Raw genomic sequence first — 27793 nt, forward strand, 5'->3', positions numbered from 1 at the left:
ATCCCGATCTCTGCAGCAAGTCGGGTCCTCTACTTTAGTGGAAGCTTTGAAATCAGCTCGTCAGTTTCTGCAAAAATGTCTTCTGCAAAAATGTTTTATGATTTTTTTTTTTTTTGCAGTACTGGGGATGGAACCCAGGGGCATTACACCTCTGAGCAACACCCCCAACCCTATTTTTATTCTTTAGTTTGAAACAGGGTCTCACTAAGTAACCAAGGCTGTCCTTGAACTGCGATCCTCCTGTCTCAGCCTCCCAAATGCTGGGATTAAAAGCGCGCACCATCATGCCTGGCTTGATATATTTTTTTAACAGCATTGAACCTTGCGATCCACAAACAGGCTGTCTTCATTTGTTTTAGTCTTTTGAAAATTCTATCATATTGATTTGTAGTTTTCAGTTGTTTATGTTCTTAATAGATTTTGTTAAATCTGTCCTTTAGCATTCATATTTTATGTGATGTGGATGGTACTTTATAAGGTTTAGGCCGGGTGTGGTGGCGCATACTTGTCATCCCACCATTCGGGAGGCTGAGATCCGGGTTCGCAGACAGCCTCAGCTACCTAGTGAAGCCCTTTGCAACTCAGTGAGACCCTGTTTAGATATAAAGGATAAAAAAAATTAGGGCTGGGGGTGTGACTAAGAGGTAGAATGCCCCTGGGTTGCATCCCCAGTTTCACAAAATAAAAAAAAGACTAAAAATAGGGCTGGGGGTGTAGCTTAGAGGTAGAATGCCTCTGGGTTCCGTCCCCAGTACTGCAAAAAATAAAAATAAAAAAATGTAAATTTTAAATTTCTAATAATTTGTTTCTAGTATTTAGAAATAGTTACTTTTTACTTATTTTGTGGTACTAGGGATTGAATCCAGGGTGTTCTACCTCCAAGCTACAAGTCTAGCCTTATTTTTTATTCTTTATTTTTTTCTTTTTGGTACTTTATTTATTTATATTTTGGTGGTACTGGGGGTGGAAGCCAGGGGCTTTTCTATCTCCGGGCTATACTCCCAGACCTATTTTATTTGGAAACAGGGTCTCACTAAGTTCCTGAGAGCCTCACTAAGTAGCTGAGGCTGACTTTGAACCTGTGCGATCTTTCTGTCTCAGCCTCCCAAGTGCTGGCATCTTTTTGGTACTTTAGATTGAACCCAGGGGCATTCTACTTCTGAGCTACACCTGCAGCTCTTTTTTTTTCTATTTTTTGAAAGTGTCGCTTGGCTGATGAGAGTCTCACTACTTGCTGATGCTGTCCTTGAACCTGTGACCCTCTATTCTCAGCCTCCCAAGTACTGGGATTACAAGTGTGTGCCACCATGCCCTGCTCTGTTTATATCGAAACAGGATCTCAGTAGCTGAGGCCAGCCACAAACTTGGAATCCTTTTGTCTCGGCCTCCCACGTATTGGAATTACAAGCACGTGCCACTACACCTGGGTTATTTTAATTTTGAAACTGGGTCTTGTTTAGTAGTTGAGGCTGGCCGTGAGCCTGAGATCCTCTTGTCTCAGCCTCCCAAGTGCTGGGGTCACAGGCATGCACGACCACGTCTGGCTCCAGAAATACAATTGCTTTTTATTTATTTATTTATTATTTATTTATTTTTGGTGGTACTGGGGTTCCCTCCCAAGTGCGGGGATTACAAGTGTGCGCCACCACGCCCGGCTACAATTGCTTTTTAACATCTTGACCTCATGTCCCTTTCCTGTGCCCATTAGCTCGCTTCTTAGATCTTACAGTATTCTTTTGTGGATTTCTTAGGGTCTTCTCCAAGGGCAAGCACACTGCTAGCAGTAAGGAGGCTTGCTTTCTCTTTCCCATTCTCTATGCCTGTTATTTCTTGTTCCGGCTTCACGCACTGGCCAGAGCTCCAGGACACCTGCCGTTGTGTAGCCATGGGAAGGGACGTTTTTGCCTTATTTTTTGATCTTGGAGAAGCCTAGTCTTTTTATCAGGTGTGTGACGTTAGCTATAGGTTTTTCATAGATGCCCTTTATTAGGTTGGAGAATTCCCCATTTCCATAGTCCCTTGGGGTCTGCTCTGACACGAGACCACTGGCTGGTGGTCCTGCAGGCTGGCAGTCTGAGATCAAGGGACTGGCAGATTTGGTGTCTGTGGAGGGCTGGCTCTGTGTCCTCAACGGGGTAGGCAGAAGGGCGGAGCCGAGGGAGCTTTTGGTCCACTCCAGGGAGGCTGCACCCTCAAACCTGCTCACCACTCCTAGCCAGCCTCTGCCCTCCCGCCCCCTGGGGCGCGCTCCCACAGAGCGGTATCCCACCTGCCGCCTTCAGCCTGTAGCACTTTTGTTCTAGTTTGATGGGAATCTTGTCGGGAGTGAATGCTTAGTTTTGCCAGTGTGGCTTTCATTTCTAGCTTGTTTCATGGTGACTTGATTGTATTGATTTTGTTTTGGACGTTTAGCCAAGATGCGCTTCTAGGACACACTCCGGCCATGATGCGTCCTGTTTCCTGCCTCAGTGTAGGTCGGGACGATGGCTTGCAAATGCGAGAGAGGTGGCAGCAAGGCAAAGCCGAGCGTGCGGCTGGCCAGGTCTAGTGGGAGGCACACTTCCCGCAGCGCTCGCTTTGTCCCTGACGCCATGCTCCTCCTTGCCCCGATTGGTGGGGCATGGATTCACGACTCTGCATGACCGGCCCCTTTCTAAGACAGGCGGAAATTCTGATAAAAACGTTTGGCAAAGAAACAAAGTTTAAAGTACAACTCTAGGCACCTCACCTCCTTCAGCAGTAGGTAGTGCTTCAGTATCAAAGTACAACTCGCAGTGGTTGGCTTCTCTCTACTACAGCGGGAGTTTTGAAACAAAGCTTTACCATTCTGGAAGATTCTAGTCAACCACAGGTTCTATGAGCCAAAACGGCTGCTGTCTGGCTACTGTTTGACAGACAAGACTTTATCCTTCTCCAGGGATGCTGGTTTCTGCTTCCCTCCTCCCGGCGTCCGGGGAGTGGTGCTGGGCAGTCCTCCTGTCCACGCAGAGGCCGTGCGCACGCTGGGCGGCGCCGGGCTCTCCAGCTCGTGTCCATGGCCGGCAGCTTCTCCCGTGGCGTTGCGGAAACTGATGGCGTCTTTAAGCCAGTGCGGCTTGCAGGTGCCTTCTGCCGTGGGTCCGTCTTGCTGCCTGTGTGTCCTCTGCATGGCTTCTTTCTGGCCTGTGTGGGGATTCCATTGTCTGGGTTCTGCTTCCTTCGGGCCCGTGTGTTGCCAGCACCTCGTCTGGTTTATGGCTGTCCTCCGCTCCCGTGATGTTTCTCCAACGAGAAGGTGTTCCTGATTTCAGTGCAGCTGAATCTCTCTTTTCCTGTGTGTGTGTGTGTGTGTGTGTGTGTGTGTGTTATTGAGGGTGAAACCTAGGGGCTTTTCTAACTCGGGTCTACACTCCCAGACCTATTTTATACTTTATTTGGAAACAGGGTCTCACTAAGTAGCTGAGAGCCTCACTAATTAGCTGAGGCAGGCTTTGAACCTGTGCGGTCCTCCTGTCTCAGCCTCCCAAACACTGGGATTACAAGCCTGCGCCACCATGCCTGGTGGTAAAACACCTTTTGAGTCACCTTTAAGTTCTCACTAATGCCAAGTTGTAGGAATGGTCTTCTCTATTTCTTCTAACTTCTTAGCGTTTGCTTCTGTATTAGCCTTGCATCCTCCTGGAGCTGGGCTTGTGTGTGCTATGAGCAAAAAGGATCCTTTGCATACCTGTGATGCCCCAGAGTGGCCTCTCTCACCAGTGTGTGGTGGTGCACACCTGTACTCCCAGTACTTGGGAGGCTGAGACAGGAGGGGATCACAGGTTCGTGGCTGGTCTCAGCAACTTAGCAAATCCATCTGCAACTAAGTGAGATCCAGTGTCCAAGTAAAATATAAAATAGCATTGTTCACGGTAAAAGCTGAGAGGAAAGCTGAGAGGCCGGACCTTGGGCACAGCCCACCGTGCAGATTCCAGGCCAGGAGCGGCGGTGCTGGAGAGTGTGAGAGTTGGGCACCCAGGCTGGGTGCTCTGCCCACCAGGGCCTGGGATCCAGCGCCCCAGGGCATGCTGGCTGCTGCAGGACACCCTGCGTTTCAGTGTCTTGGAGAGGAGAGGAACTTGGAAGCCAGGGTTGGCTGATGAGAGCTGAGGACGGCAGGAAGTGGCGCCCGGCCGAGGTGCTTCCAGCAGGAGCATTTCACCTGCAGTGCGAGACCTGTGCCGCCCCAGCCCAACTCCAAGGGGCAAGGTCACTGCAGCAGGTGCAGGTGAAACTGGCAAGCCACTTGAACACTGAGAGAGGACGGGGAGCCCAGTGCCCGGGGCCGTAGCAGCAGACACTCTGCCAGCTCTGTGGTGTGCACACTCTGGTGGGTGGGCAAGGCGCTGGTCCGTCCCTCTGCTGCCACTAACGTGCCTGTCTGTGCAGAGCCCCGCAGGCACCTGGGACACTGAGATCTACTCAGGGCACTTGCGGGCAGGCGGTGTGCTCCTGTGGCAGGTGGATTGGAGGCGCTGTGGGTGTGGGTGTGAGCCACAGGAGGGTGTGCAGACAGCAGGGCAGTGTGGGCTCGTGGGTGGGGAGCGGGCCTGTGAGAGGCCGCCTAGTTGGTGGGATCTGGAGAGGAGGGCGAGCAGCTCACAGCCCATTTTCCCTCTCACTTGACACTGTTTTCCACTAATTATTTCCTTCCCATTATGAAAGGATGTTACTGCTGACTCAAAGATCTGTAAACAGTACGTAAACAAGTAGAGTCCAGAGTGTGAGCCGCTTGGCTGCCATCGGCCTGCGAGGAGTGAGCTGTCCTTGGACGGCGCTCATCTGGATGCGTTAAGTGACGCTCAGCCTGCTCGCGTGCTCCTTCCCATCAGCTGGCCATGCTCCGTGTCTGCTGGAAGAGAGCAGGCTGCAGTGGGGATGCGCGGCCGCTAGGCAGACCGCAGGAGCCTCCCCAGCGAGCGCCCTGCGCTGACTGGTGCGCCTGATGGGCAATGGGAATCAGTCAGCGTTAGCCAGCCTGCTCCATAAGACTGCCAGCCCATTTTCATTTGTTTTCCTACTGTGAGATTGAGCATTGTCCCCTTTGGCCCTAGGTTGCTCTGTAACTCACCTGTATTTGTTTAGCATGTTTTTAAAGTAGACAACTATGATTACTGGCAACTTACTCAAGTTTTTGGCTAAAATTTTGTTAAAAAATTTCTTAACTTAAAATGTTGATTAGAGGCTTCCGAGATGGCAGGGATGGGCGGGTGGTTAGGGCCCCCAGCAGGGCGCCTGCTGCTCCCCGCCCCGCAGCCCCAGCCTCGCTCATTTCACCTTGGGAAAGCAGCACCTTTTTATTTTTATTTTGAAAATTTCAAACTTGAAGGAAAGGCTAGCACTCCTTTCTCGACTCACCAACTCCTAATGGATTTTCAGAGTGGTTTGATCTGTTGCTGGCGGGCGGCTTGTCTCTATGGGACACGAGCTTGCCTAGTGCTGTTTGGCTGTTTTCTCAGCGAGTGTTGGGAATCCTGCGCTCTTGATGTGCACCTCTGGTGGGTGCAGGCTCCCCAAGGTCGCGGCTTGCCTCTCGGCTGTGCTGAGCTTGACCCAGCCCGACATGGCCGTGTCCCATGGTGAGCTCTGCCTGACCCAGGCCAGAGGTCCTCCTGCCTTTCCTCTCCTAGAAGTTCCAGTCTTAGTTTTGCCAAGAGGTTCCGCATGTGGTGTAAGGTGTGGGGCCAGCCGCACCTGCTGAGAGGACTGTCCAGCACTCTTCCCTGGGGCTCCTCTGCCTCGCTGTCGGGGTTTGTTTGCCTTAGTGTGTGCAGATGCCTCCTGGGCAGTCTGTTGGGAGTGAGCCTAGTTAGAGCAAGCCCACAGGCCCAGAGCGTGAGTGGTCCTGGGGCCACAGCACTCGACTGGCTGTCGGCCCCACACGCTCGGGCGCGCCTGCTGTCTTGTTGGAACTCTTGACTCTGCACCATAACCAGGGCACACAGCCCAGGAAGCAAACTCCGATCTGCGTCGGGTGCCGGGCGCCGGGAGAAGCCATGTCCTTCGGAGGTCAGCTGTGGCTGTAGAGCGTGAACATTGCTTTCCCGTCCAGTTTCATCGGTTGCTTTCCTTGCTTATGTGTTTAGGACCCAGTTGAAGGGATTTTTAATGTCTAGGACAGGTTAAGGTACTTGCTTAAAATCATATGATCACTCTTGGCAGGACTTGGCTGGCCGTACTCTAGGCATTTTGCACCCATCCTTAGATACTCTGGACCTGTTCATGGCCCTATTTCATAGCCGCAGTCTGTTTTCTTATACTTTTTGGGACATCCAAAATCCCACTTTTACTCTGTTAGAATTTAAACTACATTGCTTCTTCACAAGTACTTTAAAACATTTCTTAGCAGGGCATGGTGACACATGCTTGTAATCCCAGTACTTGAGAGGCTGAGACAGGAGGATCACAGGTTTGTGTCCAGCCTTAGCTACTTGGTGAGGCCCTTCGCAACTTAGTGAGACCCTATTTCCAAATAAAGAATAAACAATAGGGCTATGGGTGTAGCGCAGAGGTAGAATGCCTCTGGGTTTAATCCCTAATACCACCAAGCAGACAAACTTTCTTTAGTGTCTGTGGATGTAGTTTTTTAGGACAGAGGTTTCTGGTACTTGAAGTCTGCATTACCTGCCCAGCTAGCCAGTTCTCTGGGGTTCTGGCCATGGCTCATGACGGCACTCTTCCCCCTGCCGCCTTGCTGCTGGATACTGTGTGTACTTTGTGAGCGAGGTGAGCAGAACGTCTTGGACAGGTGGACAGGTGCAGCCAGCAGTTGGTGGGTTCCAAGGTGGTACCCAGAGGTGTCCACAGGACTCTGCTCCTGGGGTCCCAGCTGCCCCGCCATGTGTTGGGCTGGTCTCTGTGGCTCCTGCACAGCTCTAGTGGCCATGGAGACCAGAACTCCCCTGTCTGAGGTCCTGGGCTGGGGACCTGCTGGGCCGTGGTATGGCTACGATGGCGTCGGGCCCCGCCCGCACCTTCCAGGCCTCCCTTTACAGCCCATTCTGGGCCTCAGTGGGGCTGTTTTCTGTAGTGGGTTTGGGTCTGCCTGCCTGATTTCAGCTTATTGTGAGGGACGCTTGGAGGGACACTCTCCTTTCCTCTCCTTCCCTCCGTCTTTCTTTTCCTTCTTATGTGTAGAACTGGGGATTGAACCCAGGGGAACTCTGTCTCTGAGTTAAACTCCAGCCCTATTTTGTTTTTTTATTTTTAACCAGGGTCTTACGAAGTTGCAGAGGGCCTCACTACGTTGCTCAGGTTGGCCATGAACCTGCAATCCTCCAGCCTCAGACTCCCCAATACTAGGATATGTGGGCAGGTGTGCCACCATGACTGGCTAGGACACCTTTTTTTTTTTTTTTTTTTTTTTTTTGAGGCACTGGAGATTGAACCCAGGGGCATTCTATCTTTGAATTGTACTGCCAGTCCTATTTTTTATTCTTCATTTTGTAACAGAGTTTTACTAAGTTGTGGAGGGCCTCAACTAAGTAGCTGAGTCTGGCTTCTAACCTGTGCTATACACCTGTCTCAGCCTCCCAAGTACTGGGATAACAAGTGTGTGCCTCCTGCCCGGCTCTGGGACAGTCTTAATAGCACTAAGGGTGGCACTGGGTCAAGAATCTAAATGTAAGCCAGGCATGGTGGTGCTCGCTTATAATCCCCGTGCTTGGGAGGCTGAGACAGGAGGATCACACAGGTTCGAAGCCAGCCTCAGCTACTGAGTGAGGCTCTCAGCAACTTAGTGAGACCCTGTTTCCAAATAAAATATAAAATAGGTCTGGGAGTATAGCCCGGAGGTAGAAAGCCCCTGGGTTCCACCCCCAGTACCACTAAAAAAAAAAAGCGAGGTGGGCTTCAAAAGAGCTGGGTAGTGTCAAAGACTCTTCTGGCACTCTTGCGATTGCTGGACTCTAGAGCGGGGCAGGAGCTGGGCGTGCTGCGCCTGTGTCAGTGGGGAGCCCTGGGAGGAGCTTGCACCCAGCTTTTCCAGAACTGTACCGTGCCCTGCAGGAGGAAGGCGCCCTGCAGGAGGAAGGCGGCACTCTCAGCGGTTTTCCTTTTCAGCTGAGCTGTGTTGTGGGGCTGGGCCGTCCAGGAGGATGTCTGTCAGCGTTCACAGCCTCAGTGCTGTCCTGTCCCAGGAAATTGAATTTCAAAGTTAGACAGTTGTGTTACTCTTAATGGGATCTGTGATATAATCAGTTGCTGTTTTTGAAGGTGTCAGGATGCCAAACCCGACTGGTAGGATTTGTCTTGAGGTCTAGCTCAGGGTCCTTGGTGGGCAGGGTGTGCATGCTATCTGGGGTGCGTTGTGGGTTAGGGTTCATCGTGGGCAGTACTGCCCACGCCTCCGCGCTCTCTTCTGTTAGGGCTGAGTGTCTAGGACGTGAGGTCGGGGAGCTCAGTGTCCAGGCTGTAGAGAGGGTGGAGTCCTATGTGCAAACTTGCAGAGGCAGGACCCCCGCACCAGGCATTCTTCCCCTGCAGGTGGTCGGGAGGCGCAGGCTGGAGGGCCTGGCAGAGATGGCCTGGCTCTGGCCCGCTCACACGCGCCCGCCTGGTGCAGCGCGGCCCTGGCTTCCGGTTGGGCTTGTGGGGCAGCGCAGTGGCTGGCTGCTTGTCCCCTCGCCCTGCTGCCTGGCTCACCTGGGGAGGAGAGGCTCTGCCGCTGCTGGGTCCTGGGTCTCCAACAGCTTCTCGCCTTTCTCTGATGCGGTCCTCACTGGCGAGCGCCTGTGCTTGGGGACTCCTGTCTGTTCCTCCCAAGCCTCTGGCCAGGGACCGTGGCTGCCCTGGGTGAGGCATTCCCTGATGCCAGGTCTCCTCTGTCCCCAGGAATGGTCCTCGTGCGGAGCGAGAATGGGCAGTTGTTAATGATCCCTCAGCAGGCCCTGGCCCAGATGCAAGCTCAGGCCCATGCCCAGGCCCAGCCTCAGACCACCATGGCGCCCCGCCCTGCAACCCCCACAAGTGCTCCTCCTGTCCAGATCTCCACTGTGCAGGTGAGTGCACATGTGGCCAGCCACTGTGGGGATGCGGTGTAAGGCGGGGCCAGGCGTAAGGCGGGGCCAAGCGGAGGCTCTGCTAAGTGGAGACCACACTGGGATAGCGCTTGGGGCTGTATGAGTACAGGGCCATACTCGACGAAGAGGCGGGGCGAGCGAAGCCAGGCACACCCGCCCCTGCCTCCTGGAGCAGAAGCCAGGAGTGGAGGAGAGGAGAGGACCGGCTCCCCGCCCTCGCCTCCCAGCCTCTGCTGACCTGTCCAGCGGCCCGCACCAGCACAGCTACTGTTCTGCTCCCTGTGCCGGCCTGTTTCTGGTGGCAGGCTGGGGGCTGACGCAGGCGAGAGCCACCCTATGGCCTGGCTGTCCTGTGACTTGGCTGTGCTTCCTCTGCACCTGCGCCTCTGACCAGGGGACAGGGTGTATCCATGCTGAGATGAAGACCTGATAGTGTAGCGTGCTCCGCAGGGTCCGCAGGGCTGTCCAGGGAAGAGGCTCGTTCTGGCGGTGGGCCATGCTCACTGTCTGTGCCCTGGTCTCTTTTTCACACCACCCCCCTAGCCAGCTCAAGACTTGAGTGGCTTAATGGCACCTAGACAGCAGCGCTACAACTGGTTTTTCAGATACCTGATTTATTTATTTATTTATTTATTTGAGATTAAATCCAGGGGCATTGTCCCTCTGAGCTATACCCTCAGCCCTATTTTATTTTTATTTTGAAAAAGGTTTTCTTTTTTTTTTTTTTGCGGGTCTGGGGATGGAACTCAGGGGCATTCTACCTCCGAGCTATACCCCCTGCCCTATTTTTTATTCTTTATTTTGAAACCGGGTCTCACTGAGTTGCAGAGGGCCTCACTACGTAGCTGAGGCTGTCTGCGAACTACGATCCTCCGGTCTCAGCCTCCCAAATGCTGGGATTACAAGCGTGCGCCACCACGCCCGGCTTGAAAAAGGTTTTCACTAGGTTAACAAGAGTGTCAGTTCTTGCTGAGGCTGTCCTTGAACCAGTGATCCTCCTGCCTCAGCCTCCCAAGTACTGGGATCACAGGGGTGCACCACCACGCCCAGCTATTACCTGCTTTTCTTTACAGATGGTATTTTGCAGACTTTGATAAAGAAGCCTACTGGTATTTTTAGGATAGTCTATGAGAAGATGCTGATTATACACTTGTACTTCGGTTGTGGCTCAGCTGGGACCCACTTGAGTGTACTAGTGACATATTTAAGGACAATTTTTGTGTGCAGTGGGGTGGGTGCAGAACAGCTTTTGTTTGTAGCTTGTTTTAGACAACTCTTGCCTTATTTTCAGGCTCCTGGGACACCTATTATTGCACGGCAGGTGACTCCCACCACCATAATTAAACAAGTGTCTCAGGCTCAGACGACGGTACAGCCCACTACAACCCTGCAGCGCTCCCCGGGGGTGCAGGTAAGACAGCGGTCGTGCATCTGCTGGGCTCACGGGTGAAGCATGGCTTTGCTGAGATGTGAAGACCAGGCTTGATGCGTTTTTATGTTGGATGCCAAGGTGAATTTTGAGGAGGAAGGCTGTCCGAGAAGAAAGTGAGTTTTTTCTGACAGCTGACACAGTATAGGTCAGGGCTCTTTTTTCTTTAAAGCCATACAGAATTTAGTATCAGCAGTACTTTAAAAGCTTCCCCTGATGCCAGAAGTATAATTTAAAACACACCTTACTAATGTGCCCACCAGGCATCTCTGAAGCAGGAGTCGTGGCGAGGGCGGTTAGGGTCTGTGCCTGTGGCCCTGGGCCTGCTGCCTGCACTCTGCAGTCTGCAGCGCTGGGGTCTCACCACACCCTCCGGGGCCTGGTGTTCTCCTCATCTGACTGCCGAGGCACTTGCCAGTGAGCTTGCAGGAGCGTCAGGAATGTCCCAGTCTCCTGGCCAGGGCCCACGCCAGCCGCACTGTCTCCCCGTGACTGACAGCGCACTTCTGAAACCTGTAGCTCCAGTCTGGTGGGATGTTTGTTTGTTTGTTTGTTTGTTTGTTTGTTTTGTGGGTCGGGGATGGAACCCAGGGGCATTTGACCTCTGAGCTACAGCCCCTGCCCTATTTTTTATTCCTTATTTTGAAACCGAGTGTCACTGAGTTGCAGAGGGCCTCACTAAGTAGCTGAGGCTGTCCGCGAACCATGATCCTCTCCGGTCTCAGCCTCCCGAATGCTGGGATTACAAGTGTGCGCCACCACGTCCAGCTGGGATGTTTTTAAAACAGTGTCTTGAGCTGTGGGAGGAGAGAGTTCTGCAGGTGCCGCCACCTGGTGCACTTGGAAGCTCCTGATTGCACAGCCTTGCCTGCCAGGCCCGGGACAGGGCTCCTCTCTTACCGAGGAGGAAGCAGAGGCCTGTGGTGGGGCACAGGGGTTCAGGGAGGCATGCCAGCAGTGCACTGAGGCTAGCCTTTGGGGTGAAAGAAACCCAAGGTTGAGAGGACGGGCGTCCTCACTGCTCCTGGCCCTCACCGGCTGCTCGGCTGCTGCTCCTGCATTTCTCCATTTGGAGTTTTTGTTTGGCGGTTTCCAGTAATGCAGTAGTGTCTGCTTACTGCTGCCTCGGAGCCTACACAGTCCACGCTGTGCTGTGGGCTAGTTGGGGAGGCCCTAGAGGAGCCTGTGAGGCGGAGAGTGTGCGGGGTGGGCGGCCGCGCTGCTCGGGGAGCTCTACTGGGCGCCATACTGCCCTCTGCCTTCAGGAGTGGGTGAAAGCAGTGTTGAAAACAGTTGACAGCCAGATTTATAAACTGGAAAAGCATTAATTTAAAATCAGTAAACATTTGCATCATGGTTGTTGGTGTAAAATAGAGACCTTAGGAAATTGACAGAGCCAGTGGCTTGGGGGACAGAGCTGCTGGAAGCCCAGCTGCCTACCTGCTTCACCAAGGTCCCCTTGACAAGCCACACCCCCCGCTGCTGCTCGGACTGGCGCTGACCTCGTCCTGATTCCTTATCCCCCATTTCCCACGTGTTTTGAGCTGACTCACTCTGGAGAGCAAAGGAGTGGTGTGGGTGGTGGCGGGGGATTTGGGGACCCTCACCTGCCTTGGTCTTGTGTGGCCCCTGCAGGAGGGGCCTTGAGCTTGCCGGTCCTGGCAGTTCCTGCAGTCAGTGCTCTGATGGGTTGAGGGTTTCAGGGGTGGCTCTTTCTCTCCCATTCTCCTTAATTCTGAGAGATGGAAAAGGTCGTCACTGTGTGACTTGTGCTGTTGGCTTCTTTCTGGGTTGGTCACTGAGTTCCAAGTGCAGGTGTGCACCATGACTCCCAGGCGTGGGACCCTGTGCTTGGGCTGGTTGGCGTAAGTGCCTGGCCACCTTGAGTGGCTCCAGTGGCCACGCAGAGTGGCCGGCCGAAGCTGCTCGGCTTCCCCATGTCTGCCTTTCGCTGGCCTTGTGCCTGGTGGCTTGCTGGTGGCGTGAGATGTGTTACCTTGTGTTTTGGTTCCTTGCAGCCTCAGCTTGTATTGGGTGGCTCTGCCCAGACCGCCTCACTTGGCACAGCGACGGCTGTTCAGACGGGGGCACCTCAGCGAACAGTCCCAGGGACAGCCACCACCTCCACAGCCGCCACGGTAAGAGCCGCTTCTCCCCTAGTGTCCTGGGACGGCGCCAGAGGGCAGAGCTCCGGTCACCCCGGGTCCTCTGAGCACTGCTGTGCTAAGGGGCTGTGAACAGCGTGGGGCCACGGGTCCAGTTCCTGCCAACTGGAGTGTTGGCCGGCACGGAGGGCACCAGTGTGCAGGTGTGCGAGAGGCAGGAGTGGGGCAGGAAAGCGCCCAGTTTCACACTGGAGGCTGCAGAGCATGCAGACGCCCGAGTGAGACATAGGCCGGCGGTGTGTAGCCAGCGGGCCTACAGGGCTTTCCCCGGAGAATTGTAAATCTGCAGGCAAGCCAGCACCTTTACAGCGTGCTGTGTCGTTTTTGTCATTTTTAGTAGCTGCGCTGTGACTCAGTTTGCGTTTGTCGTCTTGACGCGGGATCAGGTGAACCCCTCTGGGTGAATCTTGCACCCCGGCTCCTTCCTAGGGAGGGCCGCTGGGCTGCGCGAGCCGGAGCCTGTGTGGCCCTGGTGGCGGTGGCGGGCCCGCAGAGGTGGCGGGTGCAGGGCTGAGAGGTTGATTTCAAAGACGTTTAAAGGCCACATTTGCACGTTTCTGCTGCCCGTACACATTTCGTGTAACCAGAAGCGATGATGAAAACCTTTTATGACTTACCCGTTTGCATCTCTTTACTTTAATCCAGGAAACCATGGAAAATGTGAAGAAGTGTAAGAACTTTTTGTCTACGTTGATAAAACTGGCTTCATCTGGTAAACAGTCCACAGAGACAGCGGCTAACGTGAAAGAATTGGTGCAAAACTTACTGGTAAGGACTCGTGCGCGAAGTCCCCTTTGCCCACGCGCGGGGCGTGCTGGACACCGGCACGTTCCTGGCCGGGGTCAGGAGGAGCTTGTGCATCAGGAGAGCCGTGGGAGGCACGAGCCCGCCTTCCTCCTGCGGCCCCGCCTGCTCTGCGGAGCGCTCACGGGAAGCCGCCGCCTCCTGGTAGGATCTGGGCAGACGCTGGCACGGCGCGGCTGGTGGGTGATGTTTATTGGTACTGTCTCCCTTCTCCGTTAGTTTTGCTTTTTTTTTTTTTGGTCCTGGGAAATGAAATCAGAGACATTTTACTTCCAAGCTACCCCCAACCCTGATTTTTATTTTTATTTTGAAACAGGGTCTCATTAGGTTGATGAGTCTTGCTACTTGCTGAGGCTGTCCTTGAACTTGCGATCCTCCTGCCTCAGCCTCCCAAGTACTAGGATTACAAGCATGCAACACAGCACCAAGCTTGCTTGCCTGTTTGTTTATTTATTTATGAAGTACTGAGGATGGAACCCAGGGTCGTTCATTCACCTTTGAGCTATACCCCCAGCCCTATTTTTTATTTATCTTATTTATTTATTTGGGTGGTACTGGGAATGGAACCCAGGGGCATTCTACCTCCGAGCTACACCCCTGGCCCTATTTCTTTAGTATTTATTTATTTATTTATTTATTTATTTATTTATTTTGGTACTGGGGGTGGGAACCAGAGGCTTTCTACCTCCGGGCTATACTCCCAGACCTTTTTTATATTTTATTTGGAAACAGGGTCTCACTAAGTAGCTGAGGCTGGATTCGAACCCTAGCGATCCTCCTGTCTCAGCCTCCCAAGCGTGGGGATTACAAGCGTGCGCCACCACACCCGGCTTAGTCTTTATGTTTTTTGAAACAGGGTCTCACTGAGTTGTGGAGGGCCTCGCCAAGTAGCTGAGGCTGTCTGCGAACTGCCATCCTCCAGTTCTCTGCCTCCCAAATGCTGGGATTTCAAGCGTGCACCACCATGCCTGGCCCTTTATTTGCTTTTTTTTTTTTTTTGGTGGGTCTGGGAATGGAACCCGGGAGCATTTGACCTCAGAGCTATACCCCCTACCTTGCGGAGGGCCTCACTAAGTAGCTGAGGCTGTCCGCGAACTGCGATCCTCCAGTCTCAGCCTCTAGAATGCTGGGATTTCAAGCGTGCACCACCATGTCCAGCTCTATTTGCCATTTTTGAAAACAGCATCTCACTAATTGTGGATGGCCTCACTAGCTGAGGCTGGCCGTGAACCTGTGACCTTCTTATTGCAGTCTCTCAAGTATTGTGATTACAAGCATGGACCACCACGCCCGGCTCTTTTACTTGTATTTATTTATTTATTTATTTAGAGTTTACTTTTTATGGTTCATTCTGACTCAGGGTTCACCATCTGATCCAAAAGTCTATATAAAGTAAACAAGATGTTACCATCCAGGTAACCCTCTGTCGGTCAGCTTGGTCAGCTTTCTGCCGTTGTAACTAAGCCCCTGAGGATTTTACTTGTTTTTAAATGGAGAGTTATCTATTTATTTATTTTTTATGGTACTGGGGAAACGAAAACATTTTATGACTTTTTCTCTTACATCTTTTTACTTTAATCCAGGAAACCATGGAAAACATGAAGAAGTGTTTTCCTTGGAGGGTCATTCTACCTCCAAGCTACACCTTCAGCCCTATTTTATTCTATTTCGAAACAGGGTGTCACTAAGTTGCAGAGAGCCTCACTAAGTAACCTGTGATCCTTCTGTCTGGAATTCTAGGCGTACACCATTGCACTGGGCTCAACTCCAGCCCTTTAATTTTTCTGTATTTTCCCCTCCTTTTCCCCATTTTCTCTCTATTTTGATGGTGGGGGTTGCACCCAAGGACCTTCTACCTCCAAGCCACACCCCTGATTTTATATTATTATATTTTGGAAATAGGATCTCACTAAGTTGCTGAGGCTGGCCACTAAGTATGCCTCCCAAGTACTGGAATTACAAGTGTATACCACCACACCCAGCTCTTGTTTTTTTTTTTTTTTCTCTTTTGTATGGTACTGGGGAGTGAACCCAGGGGCATTCTACCTTTGAGCTACACCCTCAGCCTTATTTTATTATTTTTGCTTTGAAACAGGGTTTCACTAAGTTGCAGAGGCTGACTAAGAACTGAGTTCCTCCTGTTTTAGCCTTCCAAGTACTGGGATTACAGGTGTGCACCACCATGCCCGGCTCTTAAACAGAAGGCTTAAAACAAGTGAGGGTAGTTGGCTGTCTCCGGGCCCCTGCCGAGTGCGTCTGCCAGTGCCTTGCAGTGGCGTCCTCTGGCATCTCAGCAGTGCGCTCGGTGGAATTCAGGCTGGGCCTGTGTGTGCCGTGGACACCGTCCCTTGGCGCCGAGTGACCCTTACCTTTTGACTTGTCGAGGAAACTGGGCACTGAGTGTCTCCTGGACTTGAGAGTCGTGCGCGTCTTGTCTTTCTGCTGGTGGCTTGTCTGCCCAACTCAGGAGCCCAAGGCTGGACTCCCGAGCCTCCCCCAGAGGGGCATACAGGGCTGGCGGGGCCTTGAGGAGGCCCGCGGGTGCCTCGGGAGAGGCCATCCTCCTCTCCCTCTCTCCTCCCCCAGTGCGGCTGCCCTCCATGCCTCGGCTACGCCCACAGGCCCCCAGCCCTCCCTGGCCTCCTCTCGAGAGTATGACCTTTGCGTAGCCCTGGACCCTTCTGCCTCAGGCTGGGCTGGGCTGCTGGCCATGGCCCCCTCAGTGGGGAGAGGCTCTTTCTCCCTCTTGCGCTCTGCAGTACAGCCAGCACCCTCCACCAGGAGCCCCCTTCCCAGTCTTGGCCTCTTCAGGAAGACCCCTGGCAGCCTCCTCCTCCCTTTAAGCCCGAGTCTCAGGCCCCAGATTTCTACCAACCCTACACTCGACAGCCCGCTGCTGCTGTGTAGCCAGGCCCCCATCCTGCATAGGTACTGTAGGCCTGCGTGGCATCTCCCTGGCTCTTCTGTCCACTGCTCGGGCTCCAGGCCACACCACTCATCACACAGCAGAAAGGGGTGTCAGCACCTAGTTCCTGTCCCCTTACCAGCTTCCCGCCCTTGGCACCACACCCGTGTACATGTCCAGAACAGACCTGTGCCCGTCTCTCTTCTGGGCACTGGTGTCCCCCAGCACCCGCAGGTGTAACCAGGCATGCTGGGCTCCTCCGCGTCGGGGCCCATGCTGTGTGCACGGGCATGCATCCTGTGCCCACAGCCCTGGCCCACAGTGAGGTCCTTCTCGGGATCGTCATCCCCTAGTGAGGTGCCCGGTGAGACTGAGGAGAAACTGTGGCGGGCGTGTAGCTGAGGAGCCCGGCCATGGAGATGCGGTCACCAGCCGCTGCCCAGGCTGAACGGCCAGACGTGTGTGTGCCGCCTCCTTGTGCTTCCAGCCAGCAGTGCATAGTGCTGTGCTCACTGCAGCGTCACTGGGTTTTGTCTTTAAGGACGGGAAGATCGAAGCAGAAGACTTCACTAGCAGGCTATACCGGGAGCTCAATTCTTCACCTCAACCTTACCTTGTGCCTTTCCTGAAGGTAATGTGAAGCCCATGGTGCCTGCGGCGAGTCCTGGGACACTCCCTGGGGTCCCAGATGCCTGTGTGCACAGCTCCTCCTGGCTGGGTGGGAAGCCTTGGGTGCCCAGGGCAGTGTCAGCCTGTCCTGAAGGGGCCTGTGCAAGGCTGAGCCCCAGCCTGCCTCGAGGCTCTGATTACTCGGTGAGAGGCTGCCTGCCTCCTGCAGTGTGGGCTGCCTCCCGTGTCTGCTCAGCCTGCCACCTACCATTGCCTTTTCAAGACTCTAAAAAACTACCGTTTATTTTTTATTTTTTATTTTTTTGGTGGTACTGGGGTTCCTGGAAGCCCTTCTACCTCCGGGATACACTCCCACGGGCTACACTCCCAGACCTATTTTTTTACTTTTTATGTGGAAACAGGGTCTCTTAAGCCAGCAAGGCTGGCTCCGCACCAGCGCAATCCTCCTGTCTCCGCTTCCCAAGTGCGGGGATTACAAGCGTGTGCCACCACGCCTGACGCTACTGTTTATTTTTGACTTGAAGTTTTTTTGTTTTGTGGTACTGGGAATTGAACCCAGGGGTGTTCTACTTCTGAGCTACACCCCTAGCCCTTTTGATTTTTCATTTTGAAACGGGGTCTCACTAAGTTTCTGAGGCTGGCTCCAAACCTGAGATCTTCTTGTCTCAGCCTCCCAAGTACTGAGATTACAAGCGTGCGCCACCACATCCAGCCTTTTGGTTTGTTTTTTAAACAAACTTTAGCCAGTTCTTGCCAGGAATGGCCTCTCATGGTGGCAGCAGGAGGGATCGCTAGCAGGTGGTGTCGACACCTAACACCCACAGATACTTCTTCAAGGGTCTGCAGTTTGTTTTATTTAACTGGGGGATGTTTTTAATAGATTTTTTTTAGCAGTATCAGGGATGGAACCGAGGGGCATTCTACCTCTGAGTAACACCCAGCCCTATTTTTTATTTTTATATTTGAAACAGGGTCTCACTGAGTTGTGAAGGGCCTTGTTAAGTAGCTGAGGCTGTCCACGAACCATGATCCTCCAGTCTCAGCCTCCCGAATGCTAGTATTACAAGTGTGCGCCACCAACGCCTGGTACTGTTTTGAATTTTTAAGAAAGGAACATACTGTGTGTGGTGGCACGAGGCTGTAATCCCTGTACTTGGGAAGCCGAGAAGGGGGGATTGCAGGTTTGAGGACAGCCTCAGCAAGTAGTGAAACTCTCATCAACCTGGCGACCCTCTTTTCAAATAAGAAATAAAATCGGGCTGGGGGTGTTGCTTGAAGGTAGAATGCATCTGGGTTCAATCCCCAGAGCCACACTAAAAAAGAGAAGGGACACTGGTCCTTGAGCTGCCCTGACCCCCTGTGTCTGTCTCCACCAGAGGAGCTTACCTGCCTTGAGACAGCTGACCCCCGACTCCGCGGCCTTCATCCAGCAGAGCCAGCAGCAGCAGCCGCCTGCCTCGCAGGCCACCACGGCGCTCACGGCTGTGGTGCTGAGCAGCTCGGTGCAGCGCACGGCCGGCAAGACGGCCGCCTCCGTGACCAGCGCCTTGCAGCCCCCCGTCATCAGCCTCACGCAGCCCACACAGGTGGGCAAGCAGGCGGGCCAGTGCCCACGGCCTCCCAAATGCCCGGCTAAGGCTCAGAGCCCTTTTGTGAGCAGGCGGGAGGGGCTTGCTAGGAAGAGGCTTAGGTGTTATCCTGAGTGGTGACTGTAAATTAGCAGTACGGCCCTGCACTTTGGTACTTCATTTCTCAATGAGATGAAATAAGCTTATTGCCCCGGGCACGTTGCTGGCTCTGCCAGGCGTGTTCTAGTGGGATTCTTAGGCGGCTCTCTCGGGTGAGGAGGGGGACTCAGTGCTATCGACCCAGAGTGACGCAGGGCCGGCCGGCGGCATGGTGTGGTGTGCGTGCTGTCTCTTGCCGCGGGGCCGAGCTGGCGCTCTCAGCGTCAGTCTTGGGCTGCTTTGCTGAGAGCCGAGTTCTGGCTGTGCCCTGCTGGAGGCAGAATAAGCTCAGCAGAACGGAGCCGGGTTAAAAACGCCAGATCCAGTTCCCCTAAAAGTAGCTTATAAGGAAGAGGTGAAGGGCGTTCAATCCTGGCCACTCACAGTGAGCAATGCCAGCGGTGAGCCAGACGGTGTCTCTTGGACCAGGGCTGGCTGGATGCCACTGGGCACTTGCCCACCACGTGCTAGCCTAGTGTCTGCCAGCCGTCAGTGGTGGCGTGGACGCTGGGCACGGGGTAGCCTTGTGTCTGTGAGCCGTCGGTGGTGGCGTGGACGCTGGGCATGGGGTAGCCTTGTGTCTGTGAGCCATCGGTGGTGGCATGGACACTGGGCAAGGGGTAGCCTTGTGTCTGTGAGCCGTCGGTGGTGGCGTGGATGCTGGGCACGGGGTAGCCTTGTGTCTGTGAGCTGTCGGTGGTGGCACACAGAGAAGGCTGGAGGGCGGGCTGAGGGCTGTGTGAGGTGTGGACGAGGCAGGGCTGTGGGCAGCCGAGGACTGCTGAGGTGGCCTTCCTGCATCTGACAGCTCTGCTTTGCTAGGTGTAAGGACAGAGCCGTCCTTTGGGTGGGCGGCGGTTGGTTCCCAAAGGTGCCATTGAAGGGGCGCCTGCAGCGCTCTTGCCGGGCTGCGCTGGTGCTTAGCGCTTAGTGGCATCACGAGCTTTGTTTTGCACACATGCTATTGAGCAGCAGCGCCCTGCCTCGTGTGCCCCTGGACCCCGCTTAGCGGGTCTGTGGGGTGATCCTCTCTGCACTCCAGGGCCTGAGGCGGTGGAGCAGGGGGCCTTCCTGAGCCTGTAGCAGGCTGTGCAGTGGCAGAAGCCCCCAGAGTGGGTTGGGGCTCCTGCTGCCTGGGTGGGTCCCCTCGTTTCCTTGGTTCCAGTGCAGCCTAACCTGCCCCCACAAGTATCCCTGTAACATGGTGGGCCTCCAGGGGTGCCTTTATGAAAGCTAGACATTGAACTCCAAAGCGCCCAGGCCCTGAGATGTTGGCTGTGGGCAGGGATCGTGTCTCTGGGCCTCTTTCTGGGGTGGGGTCCAACACAGGAGTGGTCAGGAGGGCTGACAGGCAGGGCAGCAGAGCTGGGCAAGCCCTGGGGGCTCAGCCCCAGGAGCACCTGCCTGAGCACGGCTCAGGGTGGCGAGAGGTGAGCGGGCTGTGCCGGGCGGCCTGGCTGTGCTCTGGCCAGACCTTGGAACTCCGTCCTTGTTCCTCTATGGGAGTTGTGCGGCCCCTTAAGAAAGCTTAGAAGCACAACAGTTGACCTGTGCCCCTGGGTGACAGGTCAGTCTGCTAAGGTGAGGAGAGAGGTCTGTGGGGCTCCTAGGGTCTAAGCTCAGCCCAGGACTGGCCTGGGCCTCCCATGCAGCTCCTGAACTGTGCATGTGCCTGGTGTGCATGCTGTGATGGGGACCTCACTGCCTCTCGGCGGCCATGGGCTACGGGGTCTTCTGAGCTTCTAGTTGGAGGGGTGGGTGCGGGCAGGAGAAGGGGGTCCTGATGTGCTGGGCCGGCTCTGCTGCAGGTGATCCAGCAGCCCCCGAAGCCCGGAACCCTGATCCGGCCCCCGCAGGTGACCTTGACGCAGACGCCCATGGTCGCATTGCGGCAGCCTCACAATCGGATCATGCTCACCACGCCGCAGCAGATCCAGCTGAACCAGCTGCAGCCAGGTGAGGCCCGGCGCTGCCCAGCCCAGGCTGCACGCCGCTTGGCTGTGCTGTTGTGGCAAAGTGTGTGTGACAGAAGACTCGCAGGCTAAACACCTTTGATTGTACCTGGAGGCACAGCTGTAATGTGCATCTGTCACCACCATCAGTATGACTTAAAAATCACTCGAACGTTTATGGTTGTCGGTTTCATTTTGAGCCAGGGCGCACTGTGTAGCCCAGGCTACCCTAGGACTCCGGGGCTCCGGGGATCCTCCCGCCTCAGCCTCAGTCTCAGCCTCCACGTAGCAGGACTCCAGAGCACAGGCCACAGCTCCAGCTCAACACGGGCTTTTATCAGCAGTCCTTCCTGTACTTAAGAGAGTTTGGGGAAGTGTGGGAAACAGCCCTTGAGGGAGGAGGCCACGTAGACTTCACTGTCTTTTTTTTTTGTGTGTGTGTGTGTGGTACTGGGTTTGGAACTTAGGGGCATTTTGCCTCCAAGCTACACCCCCAGTCCTATTTTTTTATTCTTTATTCGAAATAGGGTCTCTCTGGGTTGTGGGTAAGTAGCTGAGGCTGGCCATGAACCTGCAATCCTGCCTCACCCTCCCAGGCACTGGGATCACAAGCGTGTGACACGACGCCTGGCTCCTGGCTGTCAGAGCCACGGCTTTGCAGGCTGTGTAGAGGCCAGTGGCAGGGCCGCAGGCCGTCCTCTGCTGACGGCCTCCCTGCCCGTGTCTTCCACCTTGCAGTCCCCGTGGTGAAGCCCACCGTGGTACCTGGAACCAAAGCCCTTTCTACCATCTCAGCACAAGCAGCTGCTGCGCAGAGAAGCAAGCTGAAGGAGCCTGGGGGAGGCTCGTTCCGGTAAGGACTGAGCCGCGCTCGCCACCCCACCCCCTGCCGTGGTGCTGCCCGTGGGGCCTGGTAGCCTCGGGCCTGCTGCCGCCTCTGCTTTCTGTGAGCCGGCAGGGTGCAGCAGGTGGTACCCGGGGCCCGTCACCACCTGGAGGAGCCTCCACATGCCGGCCACTCACTCGCAGCCTCGCCAGGGCGTGCTGCAAGGTGTCTGGCAGGAGCCAGTCCGAGGGTCACCCCAAGAGGGACTGAGAGGCTGTGGGCTACCTGTGACCTCTGATGTGCTGTGCACACTGGGGGAAGCTTCCAGACACTCCATCCCTAAAGCCACCGGGCGGGGTGGGGGCCACGGTGGCTGGCTAGAGCGCAGCAGACTGTCTCTTGAGTGGGGCGGGAGGGTGCCGAGGAATGGCGCAGGTGGAAGAGCCTGGGCAGCTGTACACAGAGGCAGAAGAGCTGGAGGCGGGTGGCAGGGTTAGGCGGCGGGTCAGCCGCAGAGGCTGGGACACAGGCGTTCTAGGGACAGCTGGCCTGCAATTCACAAACGTCAGGGACACGAGGGGCGAGGGAGGCTGAGGAAGCTCCAGCAAAGGAGATTGCGGAGGCGCATGACCCGGACGCGGCCCTCCTGCTTGAAGGACGCCCCTGGGACAGTGGCCACATGGTGCTCCGAGGAGGGACTGGCTGTGCAGGTCTTTTTTGTAGGTGTAGGATGGTCCCGGTGTTGGAGAGTTCCTGGGACTCCCTCTGCCTCTCCTGAGACTTAGTGCTCGGTTAAGAATCAGTGCTGGCAGTGATTTTCCTTTTCTTTCTGTTCCTTTTTTGGGGAAGGGGGTACTGGGGACTGAACCTCCAGTTCAGTCTACCTCCAAGCTACACCCCAGCCTTTTTTATTTTGAAATAGCCTTTCAGTAAGTTACTGAGGATTCTGCTAAGTTGTTGAGGCAGGCCTTGAACCTGCAGTCCTCGTGTCTTGGCCTCCCAAGTACTGGGGTTACAGGCGTGCCCCATGGCGCCCAGCACTTTCTTAATGGTTTCACGTGGCACAGAGCCCTCGAGGCGTGTGTATGGTGTTCTTGGGCTCCTTTGGATGCGGTGGGCCGTTTCCCAGCCTCCTGTACATAGCTGTGTATAGGCTCCGGTTTACAGTCCTTCCTTTAAAAGAGCAGGTTATGCTGGGCGTGGTGGGCACGCTTGTAATCCCAGCATTTGGGAGGCTGAGACCGGAGGATGGCGGTTCACAGCCAGCCTCAGCTAATCTGTGAGGCCCTCTGCAACTCAGTGAGACCCGGTTTCAAAATAAAGAATAAAAAAAGAATTGGGCAGGGGGTGTAGCTCGGAGGTCAGATATCCCTGGGTTCCATCTCCAGACCCGCAAAAAAAAAAAAAAAAAAAAAAATAAGAGCAGGTCAGTTTTCAAATGAGAAGCAAGGCCCTTGCCGAGGGCCAGGACGGAGCACCTGTCCCCGCAGCGCTTCTCGCCTGCTCTTGCCGCCGGCTTGCCACACCCACTGCTGCTCTTGAGCAGCTCCCGTAAGCCAGAGGCCTTCCCCCCAGGGACGACGACGACATTAACGATGTCGCCTCGATGGCCGGAGTCAACCTGTCGGAAGAAAGTGCGAGAATACTGGCCACAAACTCTGAGCTGGTGGGCACGCTGACGCGGTCCTGTAAAGACGATACCTTCCTCCTCCCCGCGCCTCTGCAGAGAAGGATATTGGAAATAGGTGAGCGCACGCCTAGAACCCACCCCGGGCTCCTGGGTGGCCTTCGGGGTTCCCTGGCCTGCGGCCGCGGCTACTCCTCTGCAGGGAAGCCGCCCGCCGCGCCATGGGGCCTGCCTACACGGGGACTCCAGGTGGTGCCCGTGCTAGGTCGCTCCCGTGACTGCCTCACGATGTGTAGAGATGGCCGCGGGGGGCAGCAGCGTGGAGGGAAAGGGTTTAACACCCTCTTTTTTGCCCGACCTGTAGGTAAAAAGCACGGCATAACGGAATTACATCCAGATGTAGTAAGTTATGTATCCCATGCCACACAGCAAAGGCTACAGAATCTTGTAGAAAAAATATCTGAAACGGCTCAGCAAAAAAACTTCTCTTATAAGGTAATGGGGCCGTTTTCCCGAGGAGAATGTCTTTCTGTTGTCGCCCCTGCCGTCCGGGCTGTGTGGAAGCTGTGTCCACACCAGCAGCGGGTGGCCGTGTCCCAGTGCCCGTGCCTCTTGAACGTGTCCTCGTGGCCACACGAGTCTCAGGTGCTCTGTAGACCTGGCTGGGAAGACGGCCTGGCCTGCGAGGATGCTTCCAAGGGGTGGTTCCTTGTACGGTAGCTCAGCTTTGGGGCCCGTGGAGCCTTCTGTGTTAGTGCAGCCTGGGCTCCAGGTTCCTGGCCCTGGCCTTGCGTCCACCCTGCGCACCCCGAGGTGGCCCTATTGTCAGGAGGCAGCCTTTTTTTTTTTTTTTTTTGCGGTTCTGGGGATTGAAGCTGGGAGCATTCTACCTCTGAGCTACGCCAGCCTGTTTTTTATTCTTTATGTTGAAACAGGGTCTTAGTAAGTTACAAGGGCCTCACTAAGTAGTTGAGGCTGGCTGAGAACCTGGGATCCTCCTGTCTCAGCTTCGTAAGAAGTACTGGGATTGCAAGCCTGCCCACCACGCCCGGCTCAATGAGGCAGCTTTTCAAGGCAGACTCTGCCTCCTTCTTTGGCGGTCGCCCCACCCACATGGCTGTGAAGAGCTCTAGGAGCGAAGGGCAGAGCCGCGCAGGCAGAGCTGCTCACTCCTGGGCGCTCACTCCAGGCTCCCTGCAGCCTGGGGCCTTGAGGGCGCCCCGCCTGTCTGCCTGCCCGAGTGGCACAGGTAGCCACTGTGCTCTGATAGTTGTGTTGCTACAGAAAAACAGAAACCTTACTCAAAAACAAGAACAGCACCTGTCCTGTGAGGGCCCAAAATAACTTCTCGAGACCTAAGCCTGGTGACCCTGTGAGAGGAGCGGGGCCCGGGTGCCGGCAGCGGGGCTGGGCCGGGGAGGGCTCGCGCAGGCTGCCCGGCTGGACCCAGCAGGGCTTTGCTTGTGGCTTCCCAGTTTGTGACAGGCGGCACTTTGACTTACTTTGTAGGATGACGACAGATACGAGCAGGCGAGTGATGTCCGGGCTCAGCTCAAATTCTTTGAACAACTTGATCAGATCGAAAAGCAGAGGAAAGATGAGCAGGAGAGGGAAATCTTGATGCGGGCAGCAAAGGCAAGTGCCCGCCGTGCCTGACGTGCCTTCACTCAGGGCTTCCCGGTGGCAGAGCAGTGTTTGGGGCTGGTCCGGAAGAGGCGATGCGTGCAGTTGTGGTGGAGCCTCAGAGAGGAGCCTTGGTCTCCGTGGGCTGACCACACGAGGACACACGCCGAAACCTGGAACTTCTCTTGATTCCGGACACCTCACCCCCCTCGGACTAGCCCTCTCTGTTGCCCTGGGGCAGGGCCTGACCCTGAGCTGCGGCCGAGAGGCCGTGGCCTGGCTCCCTTCGTGTCTCCTTGAATCAGAGGCCTCATGGCAGAGATACTTTATCTAAGACTTTTCATGCCTGAGTGGTTTGATTTTCTTAAAAGTAATTGCTTTCTCCCTAATGTGGGATCTGAATTTTCATCCTTTGGCTGTAAGCATTTAAAAACTTAATGTCACCTAGAGCTGTTGCAAAATGAATTAAGGTAGCATGTTTCCTAGATGATACACATTCAGATCATAACTTATTTTCTTTTTTTTCTTCTTTAGTCCCGATCCAGACAAGAAGACCCAGAACAATTAAGGCTGAAGCAGAAGGCAAAAGAGGTGAGCGCTTGGCGCCCAGTGCGCCCTGGTCTCCCGCAGGAGTGACAGCGTGGGAAGACCCTGCCTTTTTTTTTTTTTTTGGTCTGGGGATGGAACCCAGGGGCATTCTACCTCCGAGCTACACCCCAGCCCTATTTTTTTATTCTTTATTCTGAAACAGGGCCTCGCTAAGTAGCTGAGGCTGTCCATGAATCATGATCCTCCGGTCTCAGCCTCCTGAATGCTGGGATTACAAGTGTGCGCCCCATGCCCTGCTAGCACTGTGCATTTCTGAGTGTGGATGTTTATGTGGCTATTTAAAATGTTGCAAAGTTTAAAAAATAACCAGGCAGAAGTACTTTATCGCACAGATAATATATGCCTGCCTTTAGATTTAACAGTGACCTCTCTTTGTGTGGGATTTAGTCTCTATAGTTAAACCTGTTCTTCTCTGAGGATTTTAGGGTGAGCATCTATTGCTTTAAAAAATACCTATTTTTCTCTTGCCATGATGGCATATGCTTGCAATCCTCGTACTTGTGAGGCTGAGACGGGAGGTTCATAGGTTTGAGGGTCAGCAAGTAGTGAGCTCATCAATCTAGTGAGACTGTTTCAAAGTAAACCCTAAGCTGGATGTGTTGAGCCATGCTTGTAATCCCAGTACTTGCGAGGCTGAAACAGGAAGATCACAGGTTTGCAGACAGCCTCAGCTACTTAGTGAGACCCTCCAGAACTTAATGAGACCCTGTTTCAAATTCAAAAATATAAATAGGACTGGGAATGTGGCTTGGGTATAGACTACTCCTGAGTCCAATCCCTAGTACCACATACAAAAAAGAAAAAAGAACATTAAAGAAGTCAAAGCGTAGACAGTTTCAGATGCCCCCTGATGCCGCCTGTTGGTTCCGTAGTGAGTAAGAGCGCTAAACAGTACTCCTTGTTTCCCTCCCACCTCAAAGATGCAGCAGCAGGAGCTGGCGCAGATGCGGCAGCGGGACGCCAACCTCACGGCGCTGGCGGCCATTGGGCCCAGGAAGAAGCGGAAAGTGGACTGTGCCGGGCCAGGGTCGGGAGCAGAGGTAAGGCAGCGTGGGGGGGCTGGGTCTGCAAGGGCCCAGAGAGCCTGAGAGCGCGAGCGCTGCCCTGATATGCTGCCCCGCCTTCCCTGGAGCGTTGCCTTAGAGACTTGCAGGCAGTCAGCCTGTCTCTGCATCGGAGGGTGATCCCTGCGGTTTGCTGTGATGAGGGTTCGGGGGACTGGGCTAGAACTGGGAATTGTAAGTCAGCTCGGGGACCTCGCTGCAGCAGGAGCGGGAGCAGGGCATGGGAAGGGCTGCCCGCCTCCTGGGCCAGGCGTCCCTTGTCATCTCTCTCAGTGTTTACATGGAGACCTGAGCTTAACGTGCTGTCATCTACTCTACACTGTCGATCGTGCTTTAAAGTAACTTCTAGGGAGCCGGGCGTGGTGGCGCACACTTGTAATCCCCGCGCTTGGGAGACTGAGACAGGAGGATCACGCAGGTTCGAAGCCAGCCTCAGCTACTTAGTGAGGCTCTCAGCAACTTAATGAGACCCTGTCTCCAAATAAAGTAGGAAATAAGTCTGGGAGTATAGCCTGGAGGTAGAAAAGCCCTTGGGTTCCACCCTCAGTACCTCAAAAACAAACAAGTAAATAAATAAACAAGGTAGCTTGTAGGAGGGAAGCCAATGCTCTTCGCTGTCCCTACCTGCCCGCCTTTGCGGTGCTCTCGCCCCTCTTGCAGGCTCCGCCTCCTTCTGCCCACCCCCGTCCCTGTGTGGCTGTGGAGTGCAGCCACAGTGTCTGCATTGGTGTACTGTAGAATAGTCATCGTTCCTCCTCATTTTCGAGGAATATTTCAGTGCTTATAAAATTCTGAGTTGACAGTTTTTCTTTTTTGCAGAACTTTTCGGACGTTGCTCACAGTCGTCCTCTGGGTCATACTCTGATTTGTATCCTTTGTGCCCTGCACAGAATCTCTCCCTTCTCTGGCTGCTTTGGAACTTTGGTCTTCGCTCTGTAGAAGTCTGGTTTGCGTTTAGGTGTGGGTCTTTGGGGACTCGGCCTGCTTTAGGTTTTCCGAGCTTCTCAGATCTGCAGGTCAGAGCATCTGGACGTTGTGGTCATTCTTCCTTCAAATGTCTTTTCCGTTCCCGTCCTACGGCTGCTTGGTCTCCGGTTCCACATATGTTGGACCTTGGTGTTGCCGTAGGTCTCTGGAGCGTGCTCACTGACTTCCTATTTTCCAATCTGTTCTTCAGAACGGATGATCTCTAGTGCTGTCTTCAAGCTCTCTAGAAGACGGGGAGATGGGCTCCGCTCTCCCTGGTTGGCTAAGCTCCAGCGCAGTTCTTGCCCGTGAGCGTGTTTTGCATGTTTGGCACTCTCTGCGCTGGTCGCGAAGCCTGCTGAGAGCCCGTCTGCGCCCCTCCCAAGACCTGGCTCTCTGCTGTCACTGAGCCTGTTCACCGAGGCTGA

The 27793-nt window shown here is 54.5% G+C and overlaps 1 protein-coding gene across 1 annotated transcript in view; it reads left to right on the forward strand.

The window, feature by feature from the left end:
• TAF4 (TATA-box binding protein associated factor 4) overlaps window positions 1–27793 on the forward strand; it is a gene marked incomplete at both ends in the record, with an annotated part of 56025 nt that overhangs the window by 23514 nt on the left and 4718 nt on the right. Inside the window, 13 exons of the mRNA XM_080716583.1 lie at window positions 8851–9017; window positions 10330–10449; window positions 12486–12605; window positions 13278–13400; window positions 16883–16972; window positions 18348–18623; window positions 20507–20654; window positions 21389–21503; window positions 23052–23221; window positions 23468–23598; window positions 24613–24738; window positions 25261–25317; window positions 26256–26375. Coding sequence (XP_080572709.1) covers window positions 8851–9017; window positions 10330–10449; window positions 12486–12605; window positions 13278–13400; window positions 16883–16972; window positions 18348–18623; window positions 20507–20654; window positions 21389–21503; window positions 23052–23221; window positions 23468–23598; window positions 24613–24738; window positions 25261–25317; window positions 26256–26375 — 1763 coding nt within the window. The remainder of the gene's footprint in view (window positions 1–8850; window positions 9018–10329; window positions 10450–12485; window positions 12606–13277; window positions 13401–16882; window positions 16973–18347; window positions 18624–20506; window positions 20655–21388; window positions 21504–23051; window positions 23222–23467; window positions 23599–24612; window positions 24739–25260; window positions 25318–26255; window positions 26376–27793) is intronic.

This window comes from Muscardinus avellanarius (genome assembly GCF_963383645.1).
Source record: "Muscardinus avellanarius genome assembly, chromosome: 19".
Lineage (NCBI taxonomy): Eukaryota > Metazoa > Chordata > Mammalia > Rodentia > Gliridae > Muscardinus > Muscardinus avellanarius.